Source organism: Bidens hawaiensis, unplaced genomic scaffold (genome assembly GCF_021521415.1).
Source record: "Bidens hawaiensis isolate Kalapana, Puna unplaced genomic scaffold, B.hawaiensis_p1.1 tig00014338_1, whole genome shotgun sequence".
In the NCBI taxonomy this organism is placed as follows: Eukaryota; Viridiplantae; Streptophyta; class Magnoliopsida; order Asterales; family Asteraceae; genus Bidens; species Bidens hawaiensis.
Genome location: NW_027492236.1, coordinates 696877 through 709289, shown reverse-complemented (window position 1 = coordinate 709289; position 12413 = coordinate 696877). Strand labels below are relative to the sequence as shown.

Below are 12413 nucleotides of genomic sequence, written 5' to 3'. Positions count from 1 at the left end.
ATGATGTTCAGGGAAATGCCCGTGCAGGCTTCGTTAGATGACATGGTTAGCAAAAGGTTGGTATTTGGAAAATGCAGCGGTCCTGCTGCCGGGTTAGTCGTAGTAGCTCGATTGTGCTCCCTATAGTAACTCACGCACTCTATGTATCCTGCATGGCTGCAATATGCATGATTGTAAGGATAGAGGTGTCGTTGCATGTATGATGTATGCGCTTTGCTACCTTGATTTACACGAAAGACATTAGCTTGGGGGCGACAATCATTTTTTGGCCTCCTTTTGAGGAGACGATTTGTGTCTACAAGTTGAATTGAAGTAGTTATATATGTTAGTTTGGTTCGCAGATTCATCAAACACTTATAATTAGTGCTACAATGATTAATAGTCATTCATTTTATGAAAGCTTTGTTAAAAGTAAAAAATATTAATATAAAAAAAAGGAATATCTCATAGAATAGTAACCAACTTTAAAAGTGTTCCGATTAGGTCACTCATGCATATTTTTCCTAAATCGAGTCACAACATCTTCAAAACGAGTATCACCGATTTTTTTATGAAGCAGGAATGATTAATATAAAAAAAAAAGGAATATCTCATAGAATAGTAACCAACTTTTAAAAGTGTTACAATTAGGTCACTCATACATATTTTTCCTAAATCGAGTCACTACATCTTCAAAACGAGTATCACCGATTTTTTTGTACATCAAGAAAGAAATGGAATATAAATGTGGGAATTTGCAATATATGTAGTTAAATTTAAAATATTTAAAAAGCGTTAATTATATTAAAATTAAAATAAAAAATAACATTCACGTCGCCACTTAGCGTCAACTTCAAACAAAATGATAAAAAGATTTACAAAAATAAAAAGGCTAAAAAACATGCTAAAACCTTTAATTAAAAAAACATGAAAGTTGAGTGACTTAATTGGAACACTTTTTGAGTGACTTAATTAGAACACTTTTGAAACTTGATTACTATTTTATGAAGTTGTCCCACTATAAAAAAGATACCATATGAAAATGTTGTTGGCAGCTTAATGTGTGTTATGGTCTGTACCAGACCAGATATAGGCTATGTAGTAAGCTTGGTGAGTACATACATGGCCAATCCATAAAGAAATCATTGGGATGCAGTAAAATAGATTTTTAGATACTTAAAAGGTACTAAAAATCTTGGTATAGTGTTTAAACAAACATCTAAAGACATTAGCAATTTGGTAATTGGCTTTGTAGATTAAGATTTTGCTAAAAGCTTGGATAGAAGAAGATCTATGTCTGGTATGCATTTCAAGTACTTGGCAATATTATTAGTTGGAAAGCTCAGTTGCAGAAGGTGGTTGCACTATCAACAACTGAATCAGAATATATTGTTTTAACATAAGGTGTTAAGAAAGCACTGTGGCTGAAGGGATTTACATATGATTTGGGAGTTAAATTGGATGATACAGTTGTATTTTGTGATAACCAGGGGTGTTCAATTGTACAGAAATAGTATGTTCCATGAAAGGCCAAAACACATAAATGTCAAGATGCATTTTATAAGGGAGGTGGTCAATGATAAGCAAGTTAAGGTGTTTCAGGTTAAAATAGAAGAGAATCATGTAGATATGTTTACTAAAATACTTCGAGGACCTAAGTTGGATTATTATGTTAATACTTTGGGACTTGGTTGAAATCAATTATGACTTTAGGCGGAGACTTGCTATGGTAAAATCAAAATTGCAACACGTCAACTCAGTCAATAAAGTTGGAGGGTCAGAAGTGTCAAGTCATCAAAGATATTATAAGCTGATAATTTGACAAATCATACTTTGGGTTTAAAGTGACATGAAGACAAAAGTATATGGACTACTTGTGCCTAATCTCTCTCCTAGTTTGTTAATAACATTTACTTGGTGATTTGGGGGTTAGGGTTCATATAAATCCTAATTAGATCGGTTTTTAAATTATTTCTCAATTATGTTATTCCTTTGATTTCTCTTTTGTTCTTCAAATCGCCGTTGATAATAACGCTTTCGACTACATCAATTTCATCGCTTCTTTGGTATTTCTGTAACAAGAATATCGAGTCTGTATTTCGCCTGAAAATATATGTCAAAATGTTGTTGGAAAACGTGTGTTTGTGTATTCTTGAAAGCATACAAAATTTCTCAAAATCTAGTTCTTTCAACTTAGGAAACATCTTAGTTAAGTAGTTTAAACAATGAAAAATTGCTTACCATTAAACTCAATGTTTAAACTGTATTAAACGTCTCTGGTACAAGCACCACTCTTCGTGCTTCACACCCTTTAGCCTCTCACTTGTTTTTATTTTTTATTTTTCACATCACTTATGGCTAAAAAAAACATCATTAGATGACTCCAACTACCACTTCATGTTTCTACCCACATTTTGTATATGACAAGTTTATTTGTTTCTTGTTTTATTTTAGTAGTTTTGGAAATTTCAAACACTTAAGCATCAATGTATTTTTTATCTTCCATCCGTTTTAGACACGGATTGTTCGTTGTGAAGCACTCAATTAATTGAAAATAAACTAGTAAATAACAACTGTATTAATAATAATAATTCCAATTAGTTATTATGATACAAAATTAATAAAAATCCATATCTTAAATTGCTAGAAACTTTCATACACAATTACCAATATTTTTTTCAAACAATTTCGTCACACGAAATACTGATTTTGACTGCAAAGATTTTCCTAGTTTTCAGATTTCATTTGCTTTATTTTTAATAGTAAAACGTGTGATGCACTCTTGCACATATTTTTGGTAACTTTAGTTTCTTGTTAATTTTGATCCTCTACGTTCACTATTTTGGTTTATGAATGAATTCATCCCGCACTCACTTTCAGACACTCGGTTCCATCACCTAAACGAGTCAATATGAAATCTTACAGCATCAACATGTATAAGTGTCATCTACTGTCAAAACTTATTGACTGATTTTATACGACTCGTATAAAGCCCAGTCAACAACATTTAATTTTTGATCCTCGACGTTTGTTATTTTGGTTTATGAATGACTTCATCCCCACACTCACTTTCAGACACACTATCCCACCTATACAAGTCGTATGGTGTCTTACAGCCTATATAAGTGTCATCTATTGTCAGAACTCGTTGATCGATTTTATACGACTCGCATAAAGCCCGGTCAAGAACATGTCTGCAAAAGTGGGGTGTTTGAATACATTTTACCAAGCTCTTTTTTTTATTCATTATTATTATTTTTAAAATTCCCGGTGATCATTTAGTGATTTATATACATGCACAATTGCAGGCATTATGCCTGCAACAAAGACTCACCAGCTTTCTCGTGACAGAGCTCACAGGCCAATAAATCTACACCCTTCACCGCCTTTCACGTACTTCCCACAAATCTTTCATTAATCACCCAACTGGGTACTCAAAGTTTCAATCTTTATCATCTGGGTTCATTTTATTCTCACTTCTTAACAACTGTGTGCATTAATCTCACTATTTCTAAGGTCCCCAGTTCAAGATTCTTAAAAAAAAAAAAAAGAAGAAGGCTTTCTTGGAAGCTTCAATTTGAGCCCATTGAATATCAAAATCTATAAAATCCCAAGAGATAGCTTTGATTTTGAGTAACAGTTAATATCTTTATGTGATCTATACTTTACTTGGTTACTTAGATTATCAGCTGTACTAAGTCAATTTTAATATTCAGGGGTTTTTGTCACTTTGTGTAATTAGGGTTTCATCATTTTTTTGGTATTAATTGGCATAATATTTTGTGGGTTTGGTGAAATTTTGTGTTTTGAACATGGATCACTGTTGTTCAATGATAAAAAATGGTACCCATTTGCCAAAATTAAGAAATGGTGATGGAGGGCTTTTGAGAGGGGATAAGATTAGGGTTCAAAAAAGGTTGAGTTTTGAGAGGCAGATTAGTAAGATTGCAAAACCTGGGGTTGCTTTCTCAGTCATCACATCAGATAATGGCAAAGAAACCTTGGTTGAGGTAAGATTTTATCATTATCATTTCTTTATTAATTTTTTTAAAGTTTATATTTTTATTAGGATTTTATCATTTCTTTATTGATTTCTTGAAAGCTTATATTTTTTTTAGGAGGGAAAGATGGTTAATAATGCTTTGTTTATATGAATCAATTTCATTTTGAATATACTGTGACTGATCACAATTTTCAAGATTTTTGTAATTTGATATCCGTGTTAAAAAATATATATAATAAGTTTTAAGATTTGTTGATTTTTATTTGACATTTGAGTTTGATTCATGTGTGTGTTCTTAAAATTGTAGACACTCACAGCACCACAATTTGAAAGAAGAAGAGTTGATCCAAAAAATGTGGCGGCAATAATACTCGGTGGCGGTGCGGGAACTCAACTTTTCCCTCTTACAAGCAAAACCGCTACTCCGGCTGTAAGCATATGTCATTTCAAGATTCTTTTTATTGTTTTCTTGATTCACATGCTTAAAGAAATACTCTTGTTTATATTGATTTTCAAGATTCATGCTATGATTTTCTTGATTTACATGCTTGAAGAAATTCTGTTGTTTATATCGATTTCAAGATTCCTGTTATTATTTTCTTGATTCATATACTTGAAGAAATAACGTTGTTTATATCGATTTTGAGATTCCTGTGATTACCTTTCTGATTCATGTACTTGAAAAAAATCCTGTTCTTTAAATCGGTTTAAAAATTATTGTGATTACGTTCTTGATACACATATCCGAAGAAATCATGATCTTTATATCTATTTCAAGAGTCATGCAATGATTTTTTTGAATTATGAACCACCCTGTGTAGCCGTGCGCAGTAGCAGATCATGAATTTTCGACAAAGTTTATCTCTTTTTAAATACGCTACAAATACTTTTAGGATATGTTTTGAGGGTTAAGGAAAGCTTGTGATTAACCTACAATTTTTTAGCTTTTTATGTTTTTTCTTGTTTTTGATTTTGATTGTACAGGTACCCGTCGGAGGATGCTATAGACTTATAGACATCCCAATGAGCAATTGTATAAACAGCACCATAAACAAGATATTTGTTTTAACTCAGTTCAATTCTGCTTCACTTAATCGTCACATTTCCCGTACTTATTTTGGCAACGGTGTGAATTTCGGGGATGGTTTTGTGGAGGTATGTTATAAATTTTATAAATATCAAGTTGCAGCATGTGATTGTAGGCCCCGTGTACTTGATACCAGTAGCTTCAGAGCATAGGACATAAATTATTACTTTCTGGGATATTCTTAAAAAAATATGTGATTTTTATAGGTGTTGGCTGCCACTCAAACATCTGGCGAAATGGGTATGAATTGGTTCCAAGGAACCGCAGATGCCGTGAGGCAATTTACATGGGTTTTTGAGGTCCGTTTGTGCATTTATTTCATTTATAGAAAACTTCAATTTTATGTATTAGTTAATAATTAATGCCTTATTCAATGTTTCTTTGTGTTGATTTTTTCCGGTCAATGTAGGATGCCAAGAACAAGGATATTGAGGATATACTAATCTTGTCGGGTGATCATCTTTACCGTATGGACTATCTGAACCTTTTGCAGGTATGTATGTTGTTCTTGTTTTGCATCTTGAAGTGAAAGACACAAACTTTTTAGCTAATTTCACTATTTTTTTTAATGGACAAACAGAATCACATTGACAGAGACGCCGACATCACCGTTTCTTGTGTGCCCGTTGGTGAAAGGTCTATTAATCTGGATCTTTATACGCTTTATATGTTTTTTATTCTGATTTATTTATCAACTCTGGAATGGGTTGTTGTATTTTTCAGTCGGGCACCTGATTTTGGACTGTTAAAGTTTGATAACAAGGGTAAAGTCATCCAATTTGCTGAAAAACCGACAGGGGGTGATTTGCAAGCAATGGTGAGTATACATGTCGTAAGCAAAACACACTCGTATTCTAAAGTTATTTTCTTGATATTTATTTCTCTTTTGCAGCGGGTTGATACAACTATACTTGGATTATCACAAAAAGATGCTGAGGAATCACCGTATATTGCATCAATGGGCGTTTATGTGTTCAAAAGGGATGTTTTGTTAAAGCTTTTAAGATGGAGGTACCCGACATCTAATGACTTCGGGTCTGAAATACTTCCTGCTGCTGTGACAGAACATAATGTGCAAGTAAGGAAATAATAAAGATAATCCATTTTTGTTGTTTTTGTGATTTTTGCTTATTAAATTTTGATGATCGTGACAGGCGTATTTGTTCAGAGATTATTGGGAGGACATTGGGACGATCAAGTCTTTTTATGATGCGAATTTGGCTCTTACAGATGAGGTGATTCACATGTTAAATGTCGTGTTCTTTTGATGAAATAATTTGATATTTTGATTGTCACTTGATATCGTTATGTTACTTTGAAGGTACCTAAATTCCAGTTTTATGACCCGAAGACCCCGTTTTTCACTTTTCCAAGATTCTTGCCACCGTCCAAAATTGAAAAATGCAAGGTAAAAGTCAAACCAGAAAGTTAAAACCTTCTAAAAGTCAAACCTTACAGTGATTTAACCGGTCCATACGTTCCATGTTGACCCGCTCGGTCCAACCCTCCAGCATGACTTTCAAAACATGACATTACATTAATCATCTGATTGTCTCAAAGAGTTGACCTTTTTCTGGTCAATTTGCAGATAAAGAATGCAATCATTTCACACGGTTGTTTTTTGAGAGAATGCAGCATCGAACACTCAATAGTAGGCGAACGCTCACGAATAGACTCAGGGGTCGAGCTCAAGGTAACAATGAGCTTATTTATATCTGCATTATTCGTATAATCATCTATCGCGATCCGATATCTAAACAGAACTCAACATTTCTTGACTAAAACTTGTAATAGGATACATTAATGATGGGGGCAGATTATTATCAGACAGAATCCGAGATAGCTTCTTTGCTGGCTAGTGGAAAGGTCCCGATTGGGATCGGAAGTAACACAAAAATCAGGTAAAAAATATGCCAAATTTGAAAGCTTTAAGCACCTTAAAACCATTTTGGTCTTTAATGTTGTCATTTTTGTTGCAGAAATTGCATTATTGACAAGAATGCAAAGATTGGAAGTGATGTCATGATCATGAATAAAGATGTAAGCCAAGTTTCATGTAAACTACGGTTTTCGTCCTCGTCGTTTGTTCAATTTTGCTATTGCAGTCCAAAAGTTTAAAATTTCGCTATTTTCGTCCATAGAGTTTCATTTTTGTTGCAATTTTCCACCATCTCGTTAACATTTTTGGACTAAAACAGATTTTAAAAAACTACATGGGCGAAAATTGCAACATAACTGAAACTCTAGGGACAGTAATAGCACATTATAAAGTTTTGTCCTGAAATATCAAATTTGAACAAACCACATGGACGAAAACCATACTTTACTCTTTAGTTATACCTTCATTTTCATATTATTATGTATTTAGTTATAGTCAAAACCGGAATAATTGTGGGTTGGAATGTTGATAGGGTGTTGAAGAATGTGATAGAGCAGAGGAAGGATTCTACATAAGAGATGGGATTACAATCATATTGGAGAAAGCTACAATCAAAGATGGTGGTGTTATATAAAATATGGTGGATGAATGGATGGATGGAGGGTAAAGTGCAAGTGATGATGCAGAGAGTGCAAGCTTATCCTTCATGTGGCCAAGATCAAGTGGGGTGCTAGCCTCCATGGGGCATGTTGGTTGAACCCTAGTGTTGGTGGTTGTAACCATACGTAGGGCCACAACACATCAATCCTTTTTGTTGTACTATGTATCATATGTATGGAAATAATCAAATGCTTTCTTTTTAAACTTGTACCGGTAAACATATGGAACGCGTCAATACTCTACTGATAGTTGAAATATAAAAGTTGTAACTTGCATTGGGAGGCTATCTTTAAAAAATTAAAGATAGAAAAAAAAGTATAAATCAGATTCAAAAACATATTCTTTTAAGCTTCTTGCTAGAACATTTTTCATTCAAAAGTGGGTGGCGGCGCAGCCTTTTGCTGCTTATCTGTCTCTCTTGTAGTTGAATCCTTTTATAAAGAAATAAAAGAATGAAATATGTAATCTTTTTCAGTAAAATTTCTATATATTAAAAAAGTTGATTTATTATATAAATTTATAAGATATTTGATATTTATGTATTATTGGATGTTGAAGTTGTTGGATCCAATGGAGTATAGAAGAGAGTGCAGATGTGATTAGATTCCAAAATTGGATGAATATGTTTCAATATATATGGACAAACCGAAATTTCCAAGGTGCACGGTTTCCTAACCAATGAGCTTTGTCTTTTTCCATCTTGGGGTTTTCTTCTAAAAAAAATAATTTTCTCTTGCGGGCGGTTTACCCGGCTATTGGGGTCTCCGCCTATGAGAGGTTTGTGAGTCACACCTAAAGCATCAAATACACCACATGTAGATTGGGATAAAAACGTTTTTTCAATAGTCATTGATCATTATTACAATAACGCTTCTCTATATGCATCAATTAACTTTCGTAACAATATCCTTTACTTAAACCAAGTACTCTCCACAAGAATTGGAGTCTGGGTAGCGTAGTTAAAACAATTCTTGATCACAAGTCTGAAAACTTGGATAGAGAATTCGTAGCTCATCTTGGAATTCCACATGGCATATTCAATAGTCTTGCCTTACTAATAATGTACCAAGACCTTCAGAGTTGTCTGATTGTCCTGTTTAACTAACTTACGATCCAATAAAGTGGTTGGTAGAAGGAAGTGAAACCTTGATAAGTAGGAATATGTATAATTTCACATGTGGACCTTTAGCTTGATTTTGCAATAAAACATGGAAATTTCGATGCGATTATGCTTCATCTCGTGGATCCAATCGATAGGCCACTTGTCCCGTGGTCCAATCTTTTTACTCTGCTATGGACCAAAGAACTTTGGTGATAATAATGGACCAAAGTATAAAAAAGGACCAGACTTTGGATGTATTTGTTGTATTTTATTTCGGTATACAAGCCGTCACATGCTCCTCTATAAAAAGATCAAAAACTTTTGTGATAACTTCGAATATTAAGTAGCTTTATGGTGTTATTGCGTATAAGGATGCAATTTAAGGTAAACCCGTGGTCCAACTAAGAACGATCTCTATGTGAGATGCTTGTCAACTTCTTGTCCATCCTTGGACAATGTTTGTTTAAGCAGCCTAGTCAATGGCATCTTCCTTATCTTGCATAAGTGTGTCAAGTGATGGCCCAGAAGCAACACAAGCGTATCAAGTAATGGCCCGGAAGCCTATTTAAGAATTCGATTTGGGTCCAAATTTTATTCAAAAACCAAGAACCTTATTCAAACGTGTTTATTCACATTCTATTTGGTTGGAATTTTGATTTTTTTTAGTTGGTATTTATATATTGAGCACCTCTACACTTAATTGTATATGTTTCTTGTCGATTAAATATAAAACTGATTTGTCATGTTATTATTTATTTAAATAAACATGATTAAAAGTCTAATATATATCTAAATCAGTATCAAATAAAGTTGTCGATAAATATGAACTAATCATTCTGCATCAAGAAAATGAACCGTGTTTTTATCAAAGAGGGAAAAAATATATATCTAATACATTTTAAAGCTTTTACCTGATAAACAAAACACCTTAATCGAAATTTTGATTTCAGCAGTTAAGTTAGAAAACTAGAGGGAAAAAATATGTATAATGTTAGGCTATATAACTCACATTTATCACCGTTTTAAAAAAGTATACATTTAGTTCAGGTTAAAATGATTGTTTTAGAGAAAGTATTAAGATGAGTCCCCTGTGGTGGTGGTCGCAGCAAGGAATAGTAGGTGGTCATGGTACTGACGATGTTGTTTTGTCAACAAGTTGTAAGTGATGCCAGCTGTGATGACGGCAGGTGCAGCGGCGGTGACGACCAGGGTCCAAGTGTTGTAAGTTGCGCCACTCAGTCAGCCGCCAAAATTATAAATTTACAAAACTACCATTATCCGTCTACTGATGCCTTCGTAAACAACAATAATGTAAAACCTGAATCAAGAACTACATAAACTTCATCATGTGTTCTTTATAACAAGTAAACAGAACCAAAAAAACACCCACACACTACTTAAAGCCAAATCAAGTTATCAAACTAACTAATTCTTGATTCCTGGCAAAGCACACTCCTAGATATTAACTAACTAATCTAAAGCCTTGTATTCCAAACAACAAAAGAATCCTTTTTCTGCAACTTAAACTGTCTAAACCCAGTCATGGCCTTACCCATTAGTGCCATTGCAGCAATGCTTGGAAACTGCTTCTTCTCAAGTTCATCCATTTCTGACTTCGAGTTGTCCACCTGGCAAGTTCCCACACTCTCGGTACTCTTCTGGTTTTGCTTATGACTCCACCTTTGAATCCAAGAATGTGAAAGCGTTATTTCCTTTTCCTTACACTCACGTTTTGTCTCTACAGAAGACGATTCACCTCTCTCAAATTCTGAAACTTTATGGCCCGTCAATAATTCTGGCAGTTTACCATCCAACACAGGTTCAGGTTTATCTTCCATGACTCTCACTGTGGTGAAGAATCTGCTTAGTCTTCCATGTGATGCTGTTTCAGTCAATTTGAGGCGTTTGATCCATCTGCTTCCTGGGTCTGAATCCGGGTTAGGATTTGAACACTCGTTAGAGGTTGAGTTTGAGTTAGTTGTTTGGTCACGGTTGAAGTGTAGTGTGTTCATGTCTAAACTTTGAGTTCTTGAAGTGCCTGGCTCAGCTTTCTCGGATGAGCTTGATGCAGCCGGTTGAGCAGAAACCTCTAAGTTTATATCGGGTAGTTCTATCTTACGCTTTCTGCGTTTATCTTTCTCTGTACTTGATTCCACCATAATGTCCTGTAATGTAAGGAAGAGGTAAGGTAACGAGTACATATGGCAATTTGGATCCATAAATTTATGGATAGGCCACTTTGGGTTGTGTTTTATCACAAACGGTAGGCCCGTAAAGGAACCGAGCGTTCAGTAACCCATTCTTGAACCGTTCGGCTGGAAGTTCGTTTATTTAATAACGAACAGACATGAACAAATTTTTTGTTCATTTTATTAAACAGGCGTACATGAACACATGCCTCGTTCGTTCATTTATGTTCGTGGATGTGCGTTTATGTTCGCTCATCTAAGTTCATTTATGTTCGTTACTTTACGTTTGTTTATGTTTGTTCGTTTATGTTTGCTAATATATTCATTTAATTCTTTAGGCTTGTTACACTTTAGTTGAGTTTAAATTCTTTCATCTGTTTTAGCTATGTTCGTTTACGTTCGCCAACCGTTCATTTATGTTCTTAGTGAACGAACAAAAACAACAAAGCCTCGTTCGTTTAAATGTTCATGTTCGATCATTTAATCGGTTAAAAATAAACATACGAACATGTTCCTTTCACATTCGTTTGGTTCATTTACAAGCCTATAAGTAACACATTAATACAAGTAAAGGTAAAGAGGATTGAAGGCATGGTAAGGATTACCTTACTTAGCGGAGACAAATGTACACCTGTAACCAAAAAAAAATATAGAACATGCAAGTTAATTACAGGAAATATATAAAAACATGCATCAAATCAACAAAAAATAATTACCAGAAAGATGATTCTCCTTATAAGATTCCATGTCCATGGTGTCGGTATCAGCTGATGATTCATTTTTCTGAACATCTCCAGAATCATGATCAGAGGAATCCAACAGTTGAAGCTTTACTCCTTGTTGACTTTGACCAAAATGTGGTTGACTGTAGTTAAGCTCCTTGAAAACCTCTCCTTTAAGTTGGGTGGAAGCCCTAGATTCTCTAAAAAACTGGCTTTCTTGATACACTTTAACATCAGTCTGTTTTGTGATCAGTAAACTGTGAGTTGTTCTGGAAAAACTGTGAAGGCCACCTGGCATCCTAGTCATCTCCACATCATGAACAAAATGAGGAACATTTTGAAGTGAATATTGACCATGTTGTGGGGAGCCCGTTTGGCGTGAAAAGAATCCCATTCCAATATGTTTTTGCATTCGCTTGTATTGTTCTTCAATAAGTGTTGGTGAATGGTGGCTGCTAGTAGAAGGGTCGGTTTTCAACACAGGTAAGGTGGTCTGTGTTGGAAATGAGGGCATTTTTGTCTTTTCACTTTTTGGTTTGGGTTCAAAAGCAGCTTCATGGGTTGTTAGTGTGTCAAGCTTGTAGCTGCTTTCACCAAAAAACATGTGGTACTTAACCTGCTCGGTAGGTTGAAGATGGTGTTCTCTAGGAGTTTCTAGATTAAAATCACGGGTCAGCTTTTCATTTGCAACTTGAGGTAAGAATGGTTGCACTCCTTCCTTCAACTTCCCAGTTTCTTGACCATGTTTGAAAAACGGGAACGATTGACTACTTGGTTTTATCAAACTCATTG

The 12413-nt window shown here is 34.5% G+C and overlaps 2 protein-coding genes across 2 annotated transcripts; one reads left to right on the top strand and one right to left on the bottom strand.

The window, feature by feature from the left end:
* The first annotated feature begins 3316 nt into the window (after positions 1 to 3316).
* Positions 3317 to 7821, top strand: LOC143546427 (glucose-1-phosphate adenylyltransferase large subunit 1-like). The gene is made up of 14 exons (XM_077038096.1): positions 3317 to 3989; positions 4290 to 4412; positions 4967 to 5137; positions 5276 to 5368; positions 5479 to 5562; positions 5650 to 5705; positions 5793 to 5886; positions 5962 to 6147; positions 6224 to 6304; positions 6391 to 6477; positions 6658 to 6762; positions 6864 to 6970; positions 7049 to 7109; positions 7481 to 7821. The coding sequence occupies exons 1-14, from the start codon at positions 3792 to 3794 to the stop codon at positions 7580 to 7582; spliced, it is 1548 nt and encodes a 515-aa protein (XP_076894211.1). The 5' UTR covers positions 3317 to 3791; the 3' UTR covers positions 7583 to 7821.
* A 2248-nt stretch (positions 7822 to 10069) lies between these two features.
* LOC143546431 (protein PHOTOPERIODIC CONTROL OF HYPOCOTYL 1-like) lies at positions 10070 to 12168 on the bottom strand. Its single transcript, XM_077038100.1, has 3 exons — positions 11603 to 12168; positions 11505 to 11541; positions 10070 to 10875 (listed from the first exon to the last, which is right to left on the bottom strand). The coding sequence occupies exons 1-3, from the start codon at positions 12133 to 12135 to the stop codon at positions 10186 to 10188; spliced, it is 1260 nt and encodes a 419-aa protein (XP_076894215.1). The 5' UTR covers positions 12136 to 12168; the 3' UTR covers positions 10070 to 10185.
* Between the last annotated feature and the right edge of the window lie 245 nt (positions 12169 to 12413).

Bases quoted from the DNA above. Each gene is read 5' to 3' on its own strand.
- LOC143546427 (XM_077038096.1), top strand. From the start codon at position 3,792: ATGGATCACTGTTGTTCAATGATAAAAAATGGTACCCATTTGCCAAAA. The intron at 6,148-6,223 runs GTAAGGAAATAA...TGATCGTGACAG, and splicing joins TGACAGAACATAATGTGCAA to GCGTATTTGTTCAGAGATTA. The intron at 7,110-7,480 runs GTAAGCCAAGTT...GAATGTTGATAG, and splicing joins TCATGATCATGAATAAAGAT to GGTGTTGAAGAATGTGATAG.
- LOC143546431 (XM_077038100.1), bottom strand. From the start codon at position 12,135: ATGCCCTCATTTCCAACACAGACCACCTTACCTGTGTTGAAAACCGAC. The intron at 11,542-11,602 runs GTTGATTTGATG...TCTATATTTTTT, and splicing joins CTTTCTGGTAATTATTTTTT to TTTGGTTACAGGTGTACATT. The intron at 10,876-11,504 runs GTAATCCTTACC...CTTACATTACAG, and splicing joins ATTTGTCTCCGCTAAGTAAG to GACATTATGGTGGAATCAAG.